At 37.0% G+C, this 18,607-nt stretch overlaps 4 protein-coding genes across 5 annotated transcripts; 3 read left to right on the top strand and 1 right to left on the bottom strand.

Annotated features, from left to right (window-relative positions):
• Positions 1-1,544: 1,544 nt before the first annotated feature.
• On the top strand, positions 1,545-3,237 carry LOC126604213 (profilin-2). Its single transcript, XM_050271372.1, has 4 exons — positions 1,545-1,803; positions 2,052-2,189; positions 2,493-2,635; positions 3,028-3,237. Exons 1-3 carry the CDS (start codon positions 1,681-1,683, stop codon positions 2,625-2,627), a joined length of 396 nt encoding a protein of 131 aa, XP_050127329.1. The 5' UTR covers positions 1,545-1,680; the 3' UTR covers positions 2,628-2,635; positions 3,028-3,237.
• Positions 3,238-3,521: 284 nt separating this feature from the next.
• LOC126604212 (glucan endo-1,3-beta-glucosidase 13-like) lies at positions 3,522-6,306 on the bottom strand. Its single transcript, XM_050271370.1, has 4 exons — positions 6,036-6,306; positions 4,030-5,316; positions 3,908-3,938; positions 3,522-3,812 (listed from the first exon to the last, which is right to left on the bottom strand). The coding sequence occupies exons 1-4, from the start codon at positions 6,091-6,093 to the stop codon at positions 3,677-3,679; spliced, it is 1,512 nt and encodes a 503-aa protein (XP_050127327.1). The 5' UTR covers positions 6,094-6,306; the 3' UTR covers positions 3,522-3,676.
• Positions 6,307-11,420: 5,114 nt separating this feature from the next.
• LOC126601429 (mitogen-activated protein kinase kinase 6-like) lies at positions 11,421-15,331 on the top strand. Of its 2 annotated transcripts, none has more exons than XM_050268140.1 (8): positions 11,421-11,765; positions 12,129-12,213; positions 12,817-12,957; positions 14,049-14,273; positions 14,382-14,564; positions 14,662-14,885; positions 14,973-15,018; positions 15,116-15,331. In XM_050268140.1, exons 1-8 carry the CDS (start codon positions 11,692-11,694, stop codon positions 15,206-15,208), a joined length of 1,071 nt encoding a protein of 356 aa, XP_050124097.1. In that variant the 5' UTR covers positions 11,421-11,691; the 3' UTR covers positions 15,209-15,331. The 2 variants fall into 2 exon arrangements, with proteins under 2 accessions (XP_050124097.1, XP_050124096.1); XM_050268139.1 differs by having other exon boundaries at positions 11,424-11,728.
• A 2,216-nt stretch (positions 15,332-17,547) lies between these two features.
• Positions 17,548-18,598, top strand: LOC126604994 (protein OXIDATIVE STRESS 3-like). The gene is made up of 2 exons (XM_050272344.1): positions 17,548-18,036; positions 18,152-18,598. Exons 1-2 carry the CDS (start codon positions 17,747-17,749, stop codon positions 18,405-18,407), a joined length of 546 nt encoding a protein of 181 aa, XP_050128301.1. The 5' UTR covers positions 17,548-17,746; the 3' UTR covers positions 18,408-18,598.
• Positions 18,599-18,607: the final 9 nt, after the last annotated feature.

The following is an 18,607-nucleotide window of genomic DNA, read 5'->3' as shown; positions in this document are numbered from 1 at the left end:
TATTGCAAGTTGCTGCATGTCCTCACAGATCATAGGGAATATCTCCTAGCTAATTAAAAAAGAAAGAATTCTCCTTTGGGAAAGTGACGGGAAACAGAAAATCTAAGTTAACTGTTAGGGTTAAGAAAAAGATGAACAAATCAGAAGTATTTTTACCAGAAAGAAACAAACAAGAGTAAGACTAGGATGGACTGAGATTCTCCTAAGCTTGGCCTTTTTTCATAATTTATTTTATCCTTTTGTAGCTTTAAGCTTCGTCGGTGGGAAAGAACAAAGATCATGGTTTTTATATTGTAGGAGCAAATTGGTGTGAAGCATTTCTTAAAAAAATTAAAAATGAATAGATTTGGAGAGAAAATAGCAAAGAAGATGTTAAAAAATATAACATAAACGCCACTCAGTACTACGGTCTGATGGTATTACTCTTCACTTGAAAGTGAGAGGTCTTAGGTTCGAATCTCGTGGATGACAAATTCGATACCAAATTAGGTTGCCCATTATGTGACTTAGCCGAACTCCCTCTCCCCTTAATGTAAAAATATCGATGTATTAAAAAAAAAAAAATGACGTATTCTTTTACTTCAACCAAATTACCAAAAGCTCACGTGTAAAAGAAGCCATCAAATTGAAATTTGATGTTTTGAATTTAACGTCTCATTTAAAGATGCTATAAGAGAACCTAAACTAGTTTAATGTTCTAAATTTCATACTCATGCCAGTGGGATGAATTTGTTTGGCATATTTCCTATGTGCTATTTTTGCATTTGCAAAAGAAATATAAGCAAAATGCACACAAGAGGGTGGGTGTGTTACATCAATTTCATGCATTTATTCATGCATGTGGGGTTGATATGAAACGGATATGACATCTAACTTACCCAAAAAATGCACATTATCATAAAAATACTAATTATCATGGGATAACCCAGTGGTTGAGGATAAATTTCAGACCTATACTCAACACGACACGTCATCGGTTTGATTCATGACACTGGTGAATTACACGATAATGGTCAGGGTGTGAGTCTTCCCGACCTCCGAAAAAATGGATTGTCGTAACAAAATTATCAGCGGGTCCATTTAAAAAAAATATCATATGAAAGATACGAGACATTGTCACGTGAGTATATGGTTTGAACTATATAATTAATTAACATTCGAGCGTCGTCTCACCTGACATTAATTATGTATCTTCCATCCCACATTTGAGAACTCTCGTATTCTTAAATTCTAAGAAATATAGAACTTTTGAAGTTGCAATTATATTACAAATGAGATAATTTGCACAATATCAAGGATAAAAGAAGTAATATAGTCCTTAATAATCACACAAATTTCAACTATATTTACAAGTTATATTGAACACATAATATCTCCTAAATTAGTTTTTTAAGGGGGGAAATCATTTAATACATCCTTAATATTTTTATAAGAAAAAAAGGTAAAAATATTCAGAATTTAAAGAGATTCACCCTTCGGACAAAAAATAAATAAAAATAAAAGAAAATTTGGAAAAAGAAAAAGTATTTAAAAACTGGGTGCGCTGGCTGGTGAGTAGAGAAGACTGAGGGTTGAAACGAGGGCTGAATTTCCTCCGCAGACACCCCAAAACCTCCGATCAGCAGCAAATCCCACCAGACACACAAAAACCTACGAGAAACGTCAAAAAACAGCAACAACATGTCTTGGCAAACGTACGTCGACGACCATCTGATGTGCGAAATCGAAGGCAACCACCTCTCCGCCGCAGCCATCATCGGCCACGACGGCAGCGTCTGGGCCCAGAGCGCCACCTTCCCTCAGGTACCCATCATTTTTTTCACTCTCTTCCTATAAAACACATCAAAATGTCAATTTTTATAATCCCATCTTGCTTAAAGCTTAGATTTTTCGTGGGCAAGTCAAAGTTTGATCCGGTAAACAAATCGATTTGTGCGATCTTTGATCTGGGTTTTTATATAATCACATCGCTGGATGCCGTAATTTGATAAAGATTAGTGCTTGATTATTGATTGATTAGTGTTTTGGTTGTTATTGTTTGGGACAATTAGTTGAAGCCTGAGGAGGTGACTGGCATTATGAATGACTTCAATGAACCGGGTTCACTTGCTCCGACCGGGCTGTATCTTGGAGGGACCAAATACATGGTGATCCAGGGTGAACCAGGAGTTGTGATTCGAGGAAAGAAGGTACTATTTATCGCTTAATTTGATCCATGCGTTTCCAGTACTTACAAACCACATGCATGATTCATGCCTATGTATTTTGGTTTCGGGAAATACGCACAAATTGAACTGGTTACATAACATGTATGGAGATGAGAATTTGTGATCCTCAACATTGTAACCCGGGTATATAACAAGTGATTCGTTATTGGATGTTCCTGTTGCTCCATTGCTATTTTTATTGAAAGTTTATAGTAATTGTTCGTATTTCCCTTCATTTTTTGTTTTCATGGTTTTTGATCTGGGTTTGTGTCACTTTAATTGCAGGGCCCTGGTGGTGTCACTGTCAAGAAGAGCACTATGGCTTTGCTGATCGGCATATATGATGAGCCGATGACTCCTGGCCAATGCAACATGGTTGTTGAGAGGCTTGGGGATTATCTCGTTGAGCAGGGTCTCTAGTTACCTTGGTATGTTGTTTGTTCTTTTACTTGAGAGAAACTTGCCGACAAGCCAATCAAGATCTTCCATTGGAAAATATAAAATATATGCAGATGCAGTGCTTGTTTGGATGTGCATTTTTGCTCACCGCCCTTAAGCAGCGGTGAACATTTCATCTCATCACATTAATAACCATTAGATGAGTTTGATTTACTATATTTGCCACATAAATCTGGAAATTTAAACTCATCCAATGACGCTTAACATGGTGGTAATACTCACAACTTAAGAGTGGTAATACGACCATGGTGCATCCTAGTTTAGGCAAGTTCTTAGGCTTTTGGTTAGGTAAATCTTCTTGATTTCTATAGAAGTTTTCATCTACTCATCCTGACTGGCTGCCGAAAATGTTTTGCTGCAGTGAGAAGAAAAACTACCTGTATTGCTAGCTTTGGAACCTCGTGCAGAAACGATATTTGGTGCTTGAGAAATGATGATTATGGTCTTTGTGTTATTGTCTTTGTACTTCTTTGACGATTTGTATTGTATGATTTTCAAGCGAGGTACTTGCCCAATGAATTTCAGTATTGCAAATTGAGTTGCATGATTTATAGAAAATTTATTTTTATCATGATTTATAGAAAATTGATTTGCATGATTTGAAGATACTAGTTTCCGGTGTAGTCTCCGGCTTCAGTTGAGGTGGTGGTGGCATAAGTTACAGGCACGGTTAACGTGTCGAGGCAATACCGAAGTGTATGCATGAAACTTTGGTATTGCCTTGACACATTGCAGATGTATATCGTAGCTACATCGACTCGTCCTCTCCAACCGAGGTGTGAAGTTCAAACATAAGATGCAACATCTTTAGTTCAAACTAAGCCTCTGCAAGAATATGCGATTCACGTCATCCCATCATCAGAAGACAAATACTATCATACAAAACTTAGGGAGCAGTTTGATGTTCAGCAATTACAATTCTTTCCCTTGAAAACGGGGCAACAACTTTCAAACCAACACCGCTCCCTGCATTACGCTAATCACCGGAACACAAGAGTCGCCAATCGCCATTATCTGGTCTCCGCGGAAAGGAATGACATCAAAGTCACCAGAAGGCAACTAAAAATCCATGCTTGAACTCCGTTCCTCGTGGAAGAGGAAGTAGAAGATATTGCAGTCGTATTACTTGATACGGTTTTGTTGCTCCTGTACGAAAGTTGCAAAAGAAGAAAAGCTTGGTATATATGGAGTGCAAAATTGACAAACTGAATTCGTGGGGTTTTTGTTTGTATAAAACTTACCCAGTAGTCATATAGATGCAGTTGTCATAGCCTGCACAAGCGGAGGAAGATTAGTTAGTTTTCAGCGAGACCTGTTAAAGAAATCCGGTTTAACAGCAGGGTTTGGATCCGTGAACACGTACTTGGGTTCTTATCGACCTTGATCCCTGTACCTCCGAAACTGCAAGCAATATCAGTAGCCCCATTTTGCTGGTAATAAGTGTTGAATGCGAACGATGCGTGAGCCACTGTATTATCTGGCTCGAAACAAGGCTGGCTAGGCTGAATAGCTCTACAGTCCACATTCCCAGGACCACAAGCCCAATCCAAGGCATTCTGCAAGTCGAGTTCAGAAGCCTTACTCGAAGCAATGCACCATGTTGTTGTTGTTGTTGTTCCATTTGAACTGGTAACATTAGTCCCTGTAGTCATATCCACCGAACCTTTTCCAGTGAAATCCAGGTTGTAGACGCTAGTCTGGTCCGGGTAAAATAGCCCCCAATTCCTCTCAGATTCCAACCCTGGCTTCCTATTTTCGTTGAACAAAGAGAAGATGTACACATCCAGCCTCTCTCCAGGCTTTGCGGGAGTACCAGTATCGTTGATGACATGGCGAATCAAATTGGTATTGTAAGTTTGGGCATTATCAGGAGTTGCAGCTGTCTCTTTAGGCGATCCTTTCGAAGGCCAGCCTGTCTCAGTGACCATGACTTTGATTGTTTTGAAATTCAGGGCCATCAGCGCATAATATATAGCGTCAATCTGAGCATCGAGCATGTTAGTGTATAGCAAACCAGTGTTCGGATCAATAACTTCTGACGATGCCTCAAATAGAGCGTAATCCAAAGTGCCATTGCTTGGAGAATCTCTGTAAGCATAGTATGGATAAATATCAACCATGAAGGGCGACTGGTTTTCAGCGAGGTATTCCAACAGCGGTTTCAGGAAAGACGCATGGCTGCTATTAAAAGCCCCTGCTGAGGGAGGGAATGATCGGGACAGAACACCAAGGGAATGTGTGCTTGATAATTTGATCTTCTTAGACAGACCAACTTTTTTTAAGGCTGTGAGGACATTTCTCATGGCCGGCACTACTTGGGCGGAGAAATTACTGGAGCTCTCAGTAACTTCAGCTCCAACCGTTATGTATGTGATCTTCGTTGCTGGGTAGTAAGGAAGGATGCTGTTCTTGAGCCAGGTGTCTGCATTGGATTGGAACTGTGAAAACGCCAATAAATCCGAGTTCGGAACCCCAACCATAAGTTCAACGCCAGTGTTTGCAAAGGCCTTGAGGACTTGTATGTTGGAGTCGTAAATCCGAACATATTTAATGTTATGAAGCTGGACAAGCTGCGCCGCTTTGTCAGGCGTAGGAAGATCATCAGCATTTCTTCCATAGCAGATTCCAATAGTACTTCCCCAGCAAACATCTGTCACGAAGATCAACAAGATTCAAACAAACGAATATTCATTCAACTTCGGAAATTTCTGGTAACACAAATATACAAACACCAACTGAAAGATTGTATGGCCGTCAACGGATAGTCGTCTAGCAGCCAATGTCTACCATTAAACCCGAAACCGTATTCCCAAGTCCCTTAACTAATTCCTAGTGATAGTTAAACAATGTCAACATACATTTTACGGAATAATCGCTTCCTCTCAAGAACAAATGCTTCATCAGCAATGAACCCTTTCAACTTGTCAAATTTCAAATTTGAATATTTTCCAAGTGACCATACCACATTATATACTTGTTCGTATCAGATCGTATTGTAAATGACCAAAACCCCAACAACTTGAATAAAGGATAAAAACAGAGCAAATAAAAAAGAAAATCATTATTTTAAGCTCCTACATTCTTAGAACTTCACACTCTATTGAAAAACGAAGGCGAAAAATGAGAAAAAAGATGCCTAAATGGCCAATATTTCCTTTTTGTTTGTGCATAATGTGTGTGAATTTTCTCTTAAAGCACTTCGTGAAAACAAAGATCCAATGACTAAGAAGCCAAATAAGAAAGACCACTTGTTTAACAAAGAAATCCCAGCTGAAAGCACTTCAAACACCATCATCAATGCCTACCAAAAGGGAAAGAAAGCAAAAAACGACAGAGATAAATAAGAAGAACCGAGAAAGAAAAACGAACCCAAAAGTATAAGCAGCAGTGAAGTTGCAAAGAGAAGCCGGAAGAACCCTCTTCCCATTTGCTCTTTTTCGTTCTTTTCTCAAACGGCTTCTGCTTTTCTCCTTCCTCTCTGAGCTCCAAGCAATCTCTTCAACGTTCTTATTCCTTCTTGTGAATGGCAACGGCACCTTAGTCCTTTTCCACTTTCCCAAAACCCTCTTCTCTATCCGTGTGTTTTCCCAGAGCTCGATAGTGAAAGCACTTAAGAATCAACTTAAGGTAAGCTAGTAAGCACTTTTGCTTCTACGTATGTAGTAGGGACTTTCTTGAGTTACTACGCATATTTTAACCGCTAAATTTTTATTTAAAAATATAATAATAAAGATTTAGCAGTTAAAATATAACCAGAAGTCCGGAAAATCTAGGAATTTTCTTTATGTAGGAAGAATTCGAATTTTAACAGGATTTTATTTGTGAGGATTTCGAAAATTCGTAAATTATATTCGTTCATCATATATCGTATAATTAGAAATTATTTCAAATATTTTTATTTAAAATTAAATATAAATAATACCTGATAAAAAATAATTATATGATATACAATGAATAGACACGATTTACAAATCCTTAAAATTTTCATCGTGAAAAGAATTCAAAGAAGATCATGTTGCGGAGTAGGTTTAGAGCTCAGTTATTAGCAGGGGAAGAAGCTTTTCAGGGTTATTAGTGCTTGTGTCAGCAGAAGGACCGGACTTGACAGTTGAGTATAAAATCTAGTTAATTCAAAGGCATCGGGTCCGGAAGTAACTTTGCATGTCTGTGTGGTTGGTTCTGTTTCCCACGGTTTATTTTAATCCTTAAAAATGTAGTGCTGATGCTGGTTAAGCTGCTACTGTTGGGTTTCTGTATGTAGTTGCTAAATGCCAAACAAACGGTCCCATTCCAGCAAGGGATTCTGCTTACTTCCATTATATATAGAATATTAGAATGTTAAAAGTGATATCTGCTGGTAAAACATATCTTTGTCTCTTGCTTTTTGGATTTTGGTCTGCTAGAGGTAAATCTAGGAGAACTACATATACTACAAGTTTTGTAGTTTATCTATCAACTATCTACCTACCTACCTACTGTTAGATTTTCAACCTACGGTGAAAGATGTGTCGGGTGGTTTTGAGAATTTAACACTTAAATTTAATTAATTAAAAATAAAGAAAATAATATCTAAGCGTTAAATTTTCATTGGTGAAAAATCATTTGGCACAAGTGTCGGATACCACTATAAATTTCTCCTACACTAACTAGTTGTTAATAGAAAAAGTCTTCCGTCTTCACGTACGTTATGAGAAATGTTAATAATCTTCTTGCTTTAACCTTTCGTTTACTTTCTCAGCGCTGCTATGTTGTTTGATGATTTAAATTGTCTCTTTTTTATATATCACCCTTTATATATCAACTCTTCAATCAATCAAATCATAAATTCTTTAACCGTTTGATTAATGCCGTCAAATCTAAGTATTCAAATGAGAAACATGGGTTGTCTATATGACTAAACGATTTCGGGTTTAATTAAATTTTGGCAGAGATGATCGTTAAATGATAACCAAGAAAATAGACGGTTTAGATAATCCTTCAACATTGTAGATGAGAAGAAGAGTCAAGAGGGAGAACGAGAATATCCAAATGAGAATGTTGCTAGCATTCTTCTTACGTTATAATGTGACGACCCGCCCTGAAATAAAATGTATTTTATCCCCGAAAGCGTGGAAACGGACCAATTCCTTCACCTCCTATTCTCTTGGGTTCAAATAAAAATGTGTAGGGTTGTTTTGGGTCTAATGGGTAGCCTAAACTTGCAGCCCAATAGGAATTATGGCAATTTAAAATTGCCCAATCCGGACCAAGACACATGCACACTCATACACACGTGCTTTCTTCCCTTACACTCTCTCTCGTTCTCGAACTCCCTTTTTTCCATACAACCCGAGTCTGCAGCTCTCAAACTCTTCTAAAACCTCACGGATCGTATCTAATTTAGTCATCATCGTCTTCCTCTCGACTTCACGGGTCTGTTATACCTATAGTTGAGGGAATAGACGACGGGAACTTGGGAACCTAGAACTCCGGCGAGAAACAAAGTATAACTCCGGCATGATCGAGGGTGATTCACTTAGTTTTGAAGCTTAGTAAGGTAATTACTCAACTTATCTAACATATTAGGTTAGTTTTGGTTGAGTTTGGACGTCGAAATAAGCTTGGTAGTGGGATTGCAAGGATAGCTGGTTTTTCAAGAAATTTTCTGGCCATTTTCCGTTGGTTTTAGGACATAAAAGTGGTAAGAAGTTGTTCTTTTTGCTCAGAGCTTCATTTTGGTATAAAGTTTGTGAAATTTGGTTGAAAAATGGTGAAGATATTGAAGTTCAAAGTTTTTTCAGAAATCGACGAGTGCAGCGGTGGCCAGCGCCGGAATCCGGCAAACCAACGAAGGAGAAGGAGAATATTCTGTCAATTTTGACGGAATATACTAACGGCGTCAGGTAAATATAACGGTATATATTGTTATTTAACGAAATATTCTCTAACGCTGTTAGGGAATCCGTCAGTGTGCCAGCGCGTAGGCGGCGCGTGTAGCCGTGCCTTGGCCGGCGCGTGAGGGCGCGTGGGACGTTGAAAAATTAATCTAAAAATATGGGGATGTTCATAGGGTTGAGTAAGCCACGATGGTATATTTTTACACCCCAATTAAGTAACGTATGATAAGTTATTACATAGTTTTGATTATGTGCTTAAAAATAACGTTAAAATAGTTGTTTCACATATAGGTGAGACGTTTCCGGAGGACGAACGCAGTCAGGCGAGACTCGGGGGTTACGACCTTGCCACATATCAGTGAGTGGGCTTTTGGTTTTCTATATATGTAGATATATATGCTTTACGTTTTCCCATAAATCGATTGAAATGGTTTTATGTTTAAATGCCATGTTGTATGCATTACATACAAGAATATACATTAGTATAGCTATGCATGTTATTACTCAACGCTGCGGACACTCAGATAAGCTTCAGGTGAGTATATATATTGATGGTAGCATGTATGGTTATGATGAGTTGCATTAGTGATTAATATCCTGCACTCCGGTGTTAGTGCTCCGACCGACATCAGGGCCTAGCCTTCATGTGATCGTTCACCTCCCGCACCACACGTTCACCTTGAATCCAAGGCATGTGCCAGCCTGTCGTACAGACCACATTAGGTGGTTCCGACTAGTAGGTGACTTGCTATACTTCGCACAACCTTCACATGATCATTGCACTTGAGCGTATTTATTTACACCTAGCCCGTCATACACACCACCTTAGGTGGTTCCGACTCGTGTGCAGGACTTGACTGATGAGTTATAGACTCAGCTGTACAGGTCACGTTAGGTGACTCCAGCTAATATGTCATTTTATATTGATTCATTTCACTTGGCTTACTTATGCATTGTGGAGGTGATTGACATGGCATACATATGGGTTTTGCTACTCTCGAGCATGGTTCTTATTTATATGTAATACCATTTTCTGGGAAATTATATGGGTTTTACGGTGAGGGGTTATTACTTTGGAAAGATAAATTGTTTTGAAAAACTTTATTTTTGCCCACTCACACTTTCTGTTTTGTGCCCCTCTAGGTTCTAGATAGAAGTGCTTGCTAGTGGCTCACGAGGACTCCACGGTGGTTCTGACAGACATCCATCAGCGTAAGATTTCTTTTTATGATCTGTATAATTAGTAACTAGACTTCTAGACTGCATTCTGATATCTATGCTCTGGTGGTGTGTGTACATATACTCTAAACACTTCCACTTGCACTAATCGACTAGTATAGAGTAAATTAGTTAGTTTGGTTTTTGTTTGCTCACACTTTTATATTACTATCACTTCTGCACCGCACACATGACTACATCACCCTCACGTGACTGGCAGCATGCCTCGATTTGGGTCGGGGTGTGTCATATAATCTGTTATTTGTATATAAAAAAAGAATAATTCCCCCGCAGGGGGGTGGGGGGGGGGTGTTCCACCTTAAACCAAATGTTTTTTTTGACTCTCCTCTCAATCTCATACCTCACTATGTGTAATAAATTTTTATGCTTAATGCTTGTATTACTTTAAATGAGTTACGTGAAACACATGTAAGCAAACTCAGTCACTCTCATACCGTGACAATAATTCAGATTCCACCTCAAAATTAATTGGCGATAAAAAAATAACCAAATTCCTTGTAAACTTATGTAAGGTTTCTTAACTTTTCTTTCTTAAATTAAAGAGAAATGGCCTGCTATATACATTTCATTTAATTTTTGGATTTTGAACTGAATGAATTAAAGAAGAATAGAAAGGGAAAAAAGAAACTGTGGTTGTGCGGATATCATTTTCGTATTATATGTAGTGAATTTATTTCACCATCTTCAAGCTTTTTTGTTTAGCATACTAAGTTTTCTTGATGGTTTCTTTCTTTTGTTGGTTAATTATGTCTGCTCCTCGTCTAAAGCGATATATTTATCCGGATAACATATATATGGAATCATCGTGTCCATCTCTTCGAAATGGATCGATCCACAATGATATAAGTTCAAGTTTTTACACCTCAACATCAGTCATTGATTGTCTAATTTCATTAGGTTTTTAATGAATTATATTCTGCTTAATTTATAAGTGGGAGGTCTTTTGCAAAACGAGGACGTCTCTTAAGATATTTCGAGATACTTAACAATGAACATCCATGGCTTGAAACTAGTTCTTACATAAGTATTTCAAAAACAAGTGAACATCCATGACAGAAACTAAAGATTTATTTTTCTTGTATAATTGAACGTCAACTTTGGAAAGACAATTACCATTTCTTAGGCTGGAAGGATGAAATTATGGTTTCGCATTATTTAGGTGAAGTTACGTTCTTATTCGTCCCGTTCTTACGGATGTTTCAGTTGCAATCTCATAGAAAGGATATTGAAATAAAGAAAAAATTGGAATTGATAGTTTATCATTTATACTTGTAATTTGTATTGTTTACTGAATTCGTTAAGAAGTTGGGTTTCAAACTTATTTGTTAAGGTCATTACTATTACTGTTGGTTTGACAAAGAAATGAGTGTAAAAATTATCAACATCGCAGTGATTGATTGACCATAACATGACAAGAAAATATTCTATAAGTTAAATTTTAGTTGTACTTTGTTGATTATAACACGACACTAAAAAATTTAAGAACGTCATTAAGATAATGTGATAAAAGTAAGATACACTTATACATAACACGTGAATGATTAACTATATAATAAAAATGTAATTAAGATGATATTCAAATTCGTACATAGCACGTGAACAACTGACAGTAGTATAGTTCTCGTTTTTAAAAGCTAATACAATCACAACATATAATAGAATTTCCAAGACTAATTACAACAGAAAGAAAAACAAAAAGTAAACAAATTTTCATATAGTTTTCGCGGTCTGATCGTTTGAATTTCTCTTCTACTTTCATTCAGTTAAACCCATCTGGGCCATCTCCACAAAATTGAAAAAAATCCAAGTCTCTGCCTGAAACCCTAGCTAGCTACCAGTTCAAAGTCCAATAGCACCAAGGATGAAGACTAAGACGCCATTGAATTTGAACTTGAAGCAGCTGAAGCTCAATGTCCCAGCTCAAGAAGCCGACATCAAGTCCTTTCTGTCAGTCACTCCATCTCTCTCTCTCTCTCTTCTGTGTGTAAGATTGCATCTTTCATCCGTCTGTCCTAAATTTCAATTCTTGATTAGGTTTTTCATTTGGGTTCTCTGAGATAATGGAGGGAATTGCAAAGAAAGTTGCTTTTCAAGAAAGAAAAGAAATCTTGAATTTTTTTTGCACTTTAAAGTTTAGGTCTTTCAGTATCAGCTGGGAATATGTATAATTTGGGTTTCTGGGTTTAACTGGAAAAATTCATAATTTGGGATTTTATAAGTTTTGATTACCTAAATCTATAAATTAACTTCCTTAAATTGACCCCCTTTGAATGGAAAGTCCTCTTTGTATTTAGGTTTGTTATGAAATTTCCCAGATTTGACAATGCTGTATTTTGTTGAATTTCAGGACTGCCAGTGGCACATTTCATGACGGCGATCTGCTTCTGAACCTGAAAGGATTGCGGCTTATATCTGAAGAGAAGGAGACCCCAGTAAGTTTAATTTCAGATTTCCATGTTTTTATTTTTTATCTTTGATCTTACATTGATGTTGAACCGTTTGATTGTAAGTTACCTATGATCATTTGATATGTTCCTCATCCCAAATTTGGTAGTTAGGGGTGATGAAATTCGGAGACCTTTAATGGTTTCCACCCGGAAAAAATTAGGCTTAATCTTGTTAAGCTTCCCACTGCAGAAGCATGATTGGTGAATTTACAGCGATGATAAAGAGCTGCTTTTGAATTCCAAGTGATTTCAACGTCATCATTTGAGTTTAGTGTTCTTGGATGGAGATTCTGATTTCATCCAGAACATGTCCAACTTATAAATATTAAAGTTCACAAGTCCTATGCTTATGCTTTAAATCTCCGAGGATTGATTTTGCATCCTAAGTTATCAGGGCTGACTTTTTATGTTGGTGTGTGTTTTTGCATGCTTCCATGAACACACGCTCGGTGTTCTTGTATTTTGATGTACATATGTGCTCTTATCTGCACAGAAATGTCCTTTTGAATGTTTTTATAATAAATAAATTTTCATGTTTACCATATGGTGTATAGACACAATATGATTAATTGCCTGTTTGGTATGTAGGATCAATCTTCTGACAGTAAGGAGCTCAACTTTGAAATTACATTGGAAGACCTTGAGACTATCAAAGTTATCGGGAAGGGAAGTGGGGGTGTAGTACAACTTGTTCGTCATAAATGGGTCGGAACACTATTCGCCTTGAAGGTCAGTGGACTAGCAGTCTAGCAAAGACAACTGCTCTCTTATCCTTTATGTACTTGCCTTTATCGTGTTATGTCATATTTGATCTGTTTCTTTTTTGATGCAAATTGATATAGTCTGATCTCACATGTGGTATGAGAAGAAATTTTCTCTTTGAACCACAAGGCTTATGTGCAGATTACAGTTGTAATAGATGTTTTAACATTGCTCTGTAATCTAAAGGTTTGATGTAGTTAAGGATTCAAGTGGAATGGATATTAACTTAAGAGAGTTGATGTGTTATGCATACCAGAACAATTTAGTGATGAACGGAGGGAAAAAAAGCACTTTATAGTTCATTCACTTATTTTGGCAATTCTTTGAAATCAATAAAGAAATTTTGATGTTTATGAAAATCGTTTTAGCAAAGACTTGGGGGAATTGCAACCAATAGGATTTTTTTAAAGGAAAACTAATGAAAAGGGCTTAAAAACTTTGAGTTTTAATGATAAGGACAAAATAAAGGGTAAAGTGAATAGTACCAGGATTGACTTTTTAGTGTAAAAATGTGGTTTTTCGTTAAAGTGAACAGTACCAGGTGCTTTTCGTTAAAGTTCCCTTTTTTTAATCCTCCCTTCCCAGAAAGAAGAGCATGAGATTCTTCTGTACCGTACTGTCCAGTTATATCTACCTCTTAGTTATTGCTTGTTAGATGTTTGTTTTTTAAAGGTCGCACTTGGTGCGATGGCAAGTGCCTTCGTCCATGAGCGGTAGGTCTCGGGTTCGAGACTTGGGAGCAGCCTCTCCATAAATGGGGGTAAGGCTAGCAGACATTCACCTCTCCCAGACCCTGCGTAAAGCGGGAGCCTTGTGCACTGGGTACGACCTTTAGTTATTGCTTGTTAGAACTGTGATACTCGTTAACTATTTCAGTTCTCACCCTAATACTTGCACGGCATCGTTCTCTTATCTTGGTTATAAATGTGGCTGGTCTTTCCGAGTAAAAAGTTGATGCGATGAGTATCAGATGCAATTAGGACATTGCGGCTCTTAGTTTGTGGAGTTATATATCTCATAGCTGTTTTACTAGGATTTCTTCTCATTCTGTTCTCCAGGTGATCCAGATGAACATACAAGAGGAAATTCGTAAACAGATTGTGCAGGAGCTAAAAATAAACCAAGCAGCACAATGTCCACATGTGGTGGTTTGTCACCACTCATTCTATCACAATGGGGCCATTTCTCTTGTGTTAGAATACATGAATCGGGGATCTCTTGCAGATGTGATCGGACAAGTTAATACAATTCTTGAACCATATCTTGCAGTCGTTTGTAAACAGGTATACGAGTGTATCTTTTAAATTATATGTCAGTTCTTAAATCACTAGGAACCCGTTTGAAGAAGTCCCGTTTTACCCTTATCTCAAAGATCTATACTTATGCATCAGGTTTTACAAGGTCTTGTCTATCTGCATAACAAAAGGCATGTAATACATAGAGACATAAAACCGTCCAACCTGCTTGTAAACCATGAAGGGCAGGTAAAGATTACTGATTTCGGTGTGAGTGCTTCACTAGCTAGCTCTATGGGTCTAAGAGACACATTTGTTGGTACTTACAATTACATGTCGGTAAGTAATCCTCTTTTCCTCACCTTTTGTTTCACATGTAATTACCCAAAACCATTGAACGTGACTCATGAAACTATGACATTACATTGTCTTCCAGCCGGAGCGAATTAGCGGGAGTACTTATGACTATAGCTGTGATATTTGGAGTTTAGGTTTGGTGGTACTGGAGTGTGCTATAGGGAGGTTTCCTTACATGCAATCTGAAGATCAACAAAGCTGGCCAAGCTTTTATGAGCTTTTGGAGGCAATTGTGGAAAGTCCACCACCTTCAGCTCCTCCGGATCAGTTCTCCCCCGAGTTCTGTTCTTTTGTGTCTGCCTGGTAATTAACATATTACTTGCACTATTCACCTTTTACATATCAAATCCACTGCAATGTGACTCTTTATATTTCTTATTCGATTTGCAGCATACAGAAGGATCCTCAACACAGATCATCATGTTTGGACCTTTTGGTTAGTAAGCCGCTGTTTTTCTTTTCTTGTTTTGAAAAAATTTGGGTTTTATTTTCGCGGTCATAATTTTGATAGAGATTTCACTTAATCCTTTCAGAGTCACCCGTTCATCAAGAAGTTCGAAGACAAAGACATTGATCTCGAGATTCTGGTTGGCAGCTTAGAACCTCCTGTAAATTTTCCTAGATAGTATGTCACTGCAATGTAACATTTGAGAATAACAACGTTGTTTTCCCCCATACGTATCAGTGTTCAGTTTTGATCAAACCATTACATGAATTCTCCTGCAGTAACTACAGCTTTTCATTCAAAATATTTGTCCTTGCATATTGAGAATAATCTTCAGTTGGCAGATGCTTTGCTTGCCATTGTTTGGTTCATATTCTTGTGAGGCCCATCACGAAAACCTTTAGCAAGAAAGCATGATTACGTTATCCGTAGGACAACTACAGCTCTCACAAAAAGTAGGAATTCTTGCAATTGGGTTCCGTAGCCTCACCTATTCGAGCTAGCTTGTAGATGACGTGATTGGAATGTCTTCCTCAAAATCTTCTCATATATTAATATAATTATATTTAATATAATGTCTCCAAAATTACAATATCATGCTATATCCCATGATTTTAATCAAGATTCAAGGAAAAGTAGGTAGTATGATGAACAAAAGGAGACCAAAGCTCCATGTCTTCACCATACCATAACAAGATGATGTCACACCAGTTCCTCATTCATATTTTCATACTTAAACACCCTTTCTATAAAGGAAAGAACTTCGCTGCTGAAAAAATCAGTAGCAACTATTGCTGATGATCAAGCACTGGATACGTGTTCAAGTTGAATTAAAAAATAAACAATCTGAACACGTGTCCAACTGTAATTGATCATCAATAAGGACTGCTGCTGATTTTTCAGCAGCCAAAGTCCCGTTCTTCTATAAATAGAAAAGAAGAATGCGGATCGATGAGGTAGAAGGCGTGGTGGGGATGGGGATAAGTCAGCAATGCCACCAATCTAGGGTTTTTCTGTGGGCTTCTATATAAAAAAAAAAAAAACCATTAAATTATAGAGGGGCTTTTTAGATCCAACAGATTTGGCAATCCTGACCCAAAATAAAAAAAATTTCAGTTTTTTTATTTTTATTTTTATTTGTGATAAGGAGATTTACAAGTGACATGGATAAGATAAAGAAGAATGATAAACATGGTAATGGCAGAAGCAGAAGAAGCATGTGGTGGGAGATTGAGTGCCCATCAAAACACACATCCAATCAGCATGAGCTGTTACCTAGTCAACCTCCCTTGGTCCTTATCCTCATTCCCTTTCTTTACCAAACCCCAAAACTCTCCATGATTAGTAACTTCATCCATGGTCATTTACAAAAGAATATTGAGTTCTTACGTGATGATATAGATTTGAGCTCTGTCGATAACTAATCTAGCAAAATTTATCATTTGTCAACAAAACAAAATCACTAAAAAACCAACCAATCTTATAATTTAATTAGACCTTATCGCTTATTATCATTAAAAATTGCAATAAAGTTAGCTAAAACATTTTACTTTCTTATTTCAGTTAACTTAGAGTCTTCCTTCTTGTCATTCAAATAATATATCATAAAAATATATTTGTACAATTCTTTATTATAATTAAGCTCACAAAAACACTTATTTGCAAATAAATAACGAAAATTTTGTATTTGCAATTTTTATCGTGTGAATTATTACGTGACGAAAACAGTAAGAATATTTTTCATATCACTCCAAAACAGGTAAGTATCGTCCTTACGCATGGTAGGAGAAGTTTTAGAGAACAGAATTTTCAAGGTCAAAGTACAAGAGAAGGAAGCAAGGATTTTTTTCCCATTTATGTGGAGAAACAAGGGTTTTCCCTAGTAAAAAACTTGCGTCCAAGACAAATTAAAGTGTGATAATTGAAATCTTTGGACTCTACCCCCATTAAATTGAATGCAAATTAAACGTTTTTACTGTCAAACCTATAAAAAATATTCTCACTTTGTCTTGAAAAAACTTTAACCCTTTATCTTTTCTCTGTTTTTTGTTCGAATTTTAAATTTTGACTCATCTCTTATGGAGTGTCGAAGATAAACTCGAAATTAACAATGGGTAAATAGGGAATCTGTCATGACTTTAAGAGGCAAAAGTTGCCCTAAAGATGGTGACTCAGGTTTGGATGTCTACCAAGTTGGAGCTTATCCTTATTTCTTGTAGTATGGGAAAGCAAATAAATTTAGACCATAAGGATGTGATAAAGCCTTATGTAGAAAAATTAAAATTTAATATAAAAATATAACAGAACAGTCAGTGTAATCCATCTCGGGGAGAGATTCCCTCTGAATCTCTTCCACCAAATCCTAGAGATTCGGAGATTCAGATCTTTGAAATTTGATCCAATGAATATAAACAGAGAATCTTCTAAAAATTATATTAATTATAACCGTTGGATTAAATTTAAAAGGTTCGGATCTCCGAATCCCTAGGATATGGTGGGAGAGATCCGGAGGGGATCTCTTCCCATCCATCTCCTCATTAATAAACGCAACACCACCAAGTATTTTATGGAAGGTTTTTGGCATATATGTATATATTATATATACACGTATACACACACATACGCACATGCTTATATATATGCTCCCTTGAACAGAAGCCTGTTGGAAACTGTATTGTATTGACGTTCTGCAGAATCTTCAACGTTAAGATTGCAAGAAATGGGTCGTCGTGAAGGAGAAATGAGGGCTTCTGGGGGTCAAAATAGAGAAGAAAATCATACTCATCAAGTTAGAAAGGAATTTTGGGTTTTCAACGAAGAACACGAAGAAGATATTTGTGATGACTCAAGATCTTTTGAATCTTCTTCCATGGAGAATTCTACGAGCTCAATGGAATCATCATCTTCATCTGACTTGGTGGAGGATGCTTCTTCAAATTCTTCTACATCATCATCATCGAACGGGCCGCTTTACGAACTATCTGACCTAATGATGCATCTTCCTATCAAGTAAGGAGCCCAGCAGATGGTTTTTCTGTTTACCCTGATGATTTTCCAGTTAGTACTATATATGTTTCCATATTATTATATGGTTTTTTTATTAGGGTTTCTTATATATATGCAGGAGAGGTTTATCAAAATGTTATGAAGGAAAGTCACAATCTTTCACAACCCTAGCAAGTGTGACGAGCTTAGAGGACCTTGCAAAAAGGGTAGCACCTTGTAGGAAGAGAATAAAGGCATGCAAGAGCTTTGGTGGTGGTTTTGATGGTCACAAATCACCGTATCTTTCTCCAAAAGCTAATATTTCAAAGAAAGCTTCAAGAGGAGGAGGATCCTTCTTGTATTCCCTTAGTAACAGAGGAAAATTATTGGATTAATTTATTAGTTAATTAAGCTTTATTTAATTTATCCATCTCTGTACAGAAATTTTTTTCTTCTAATTATGCTAAAACATATAAGAAATTTGGCATGGTTTTTTGGTATTCAAGAGTTAGGATTTGATCTTGTAACTGATAAAAAAAATGACTCGCATTTCGATTTGGGTTTTAAAGATGTAATGCTTAAGCTCTTTTTCTTT

The sequence above is a fragment of the Malus sylvestris genome, chromosome 15, assembly GCF_916048215.2.
Source record: "Malus sylvestris chromosome 15, drMalSylv7.2, whole genome shotgun sequence".
Taxonomy (NCBI): domain Eukaryota; kingdom Viridiplantae; phylum Streptophyta; class Magnoliopsida; order Rosales; family Rosaceae; genus Malus; species Malus sylvestris.
Note: the sequence above shows the minus strand (reverse complement) of the source record. Positions and strands in the feature narration are given on the sequence as shown.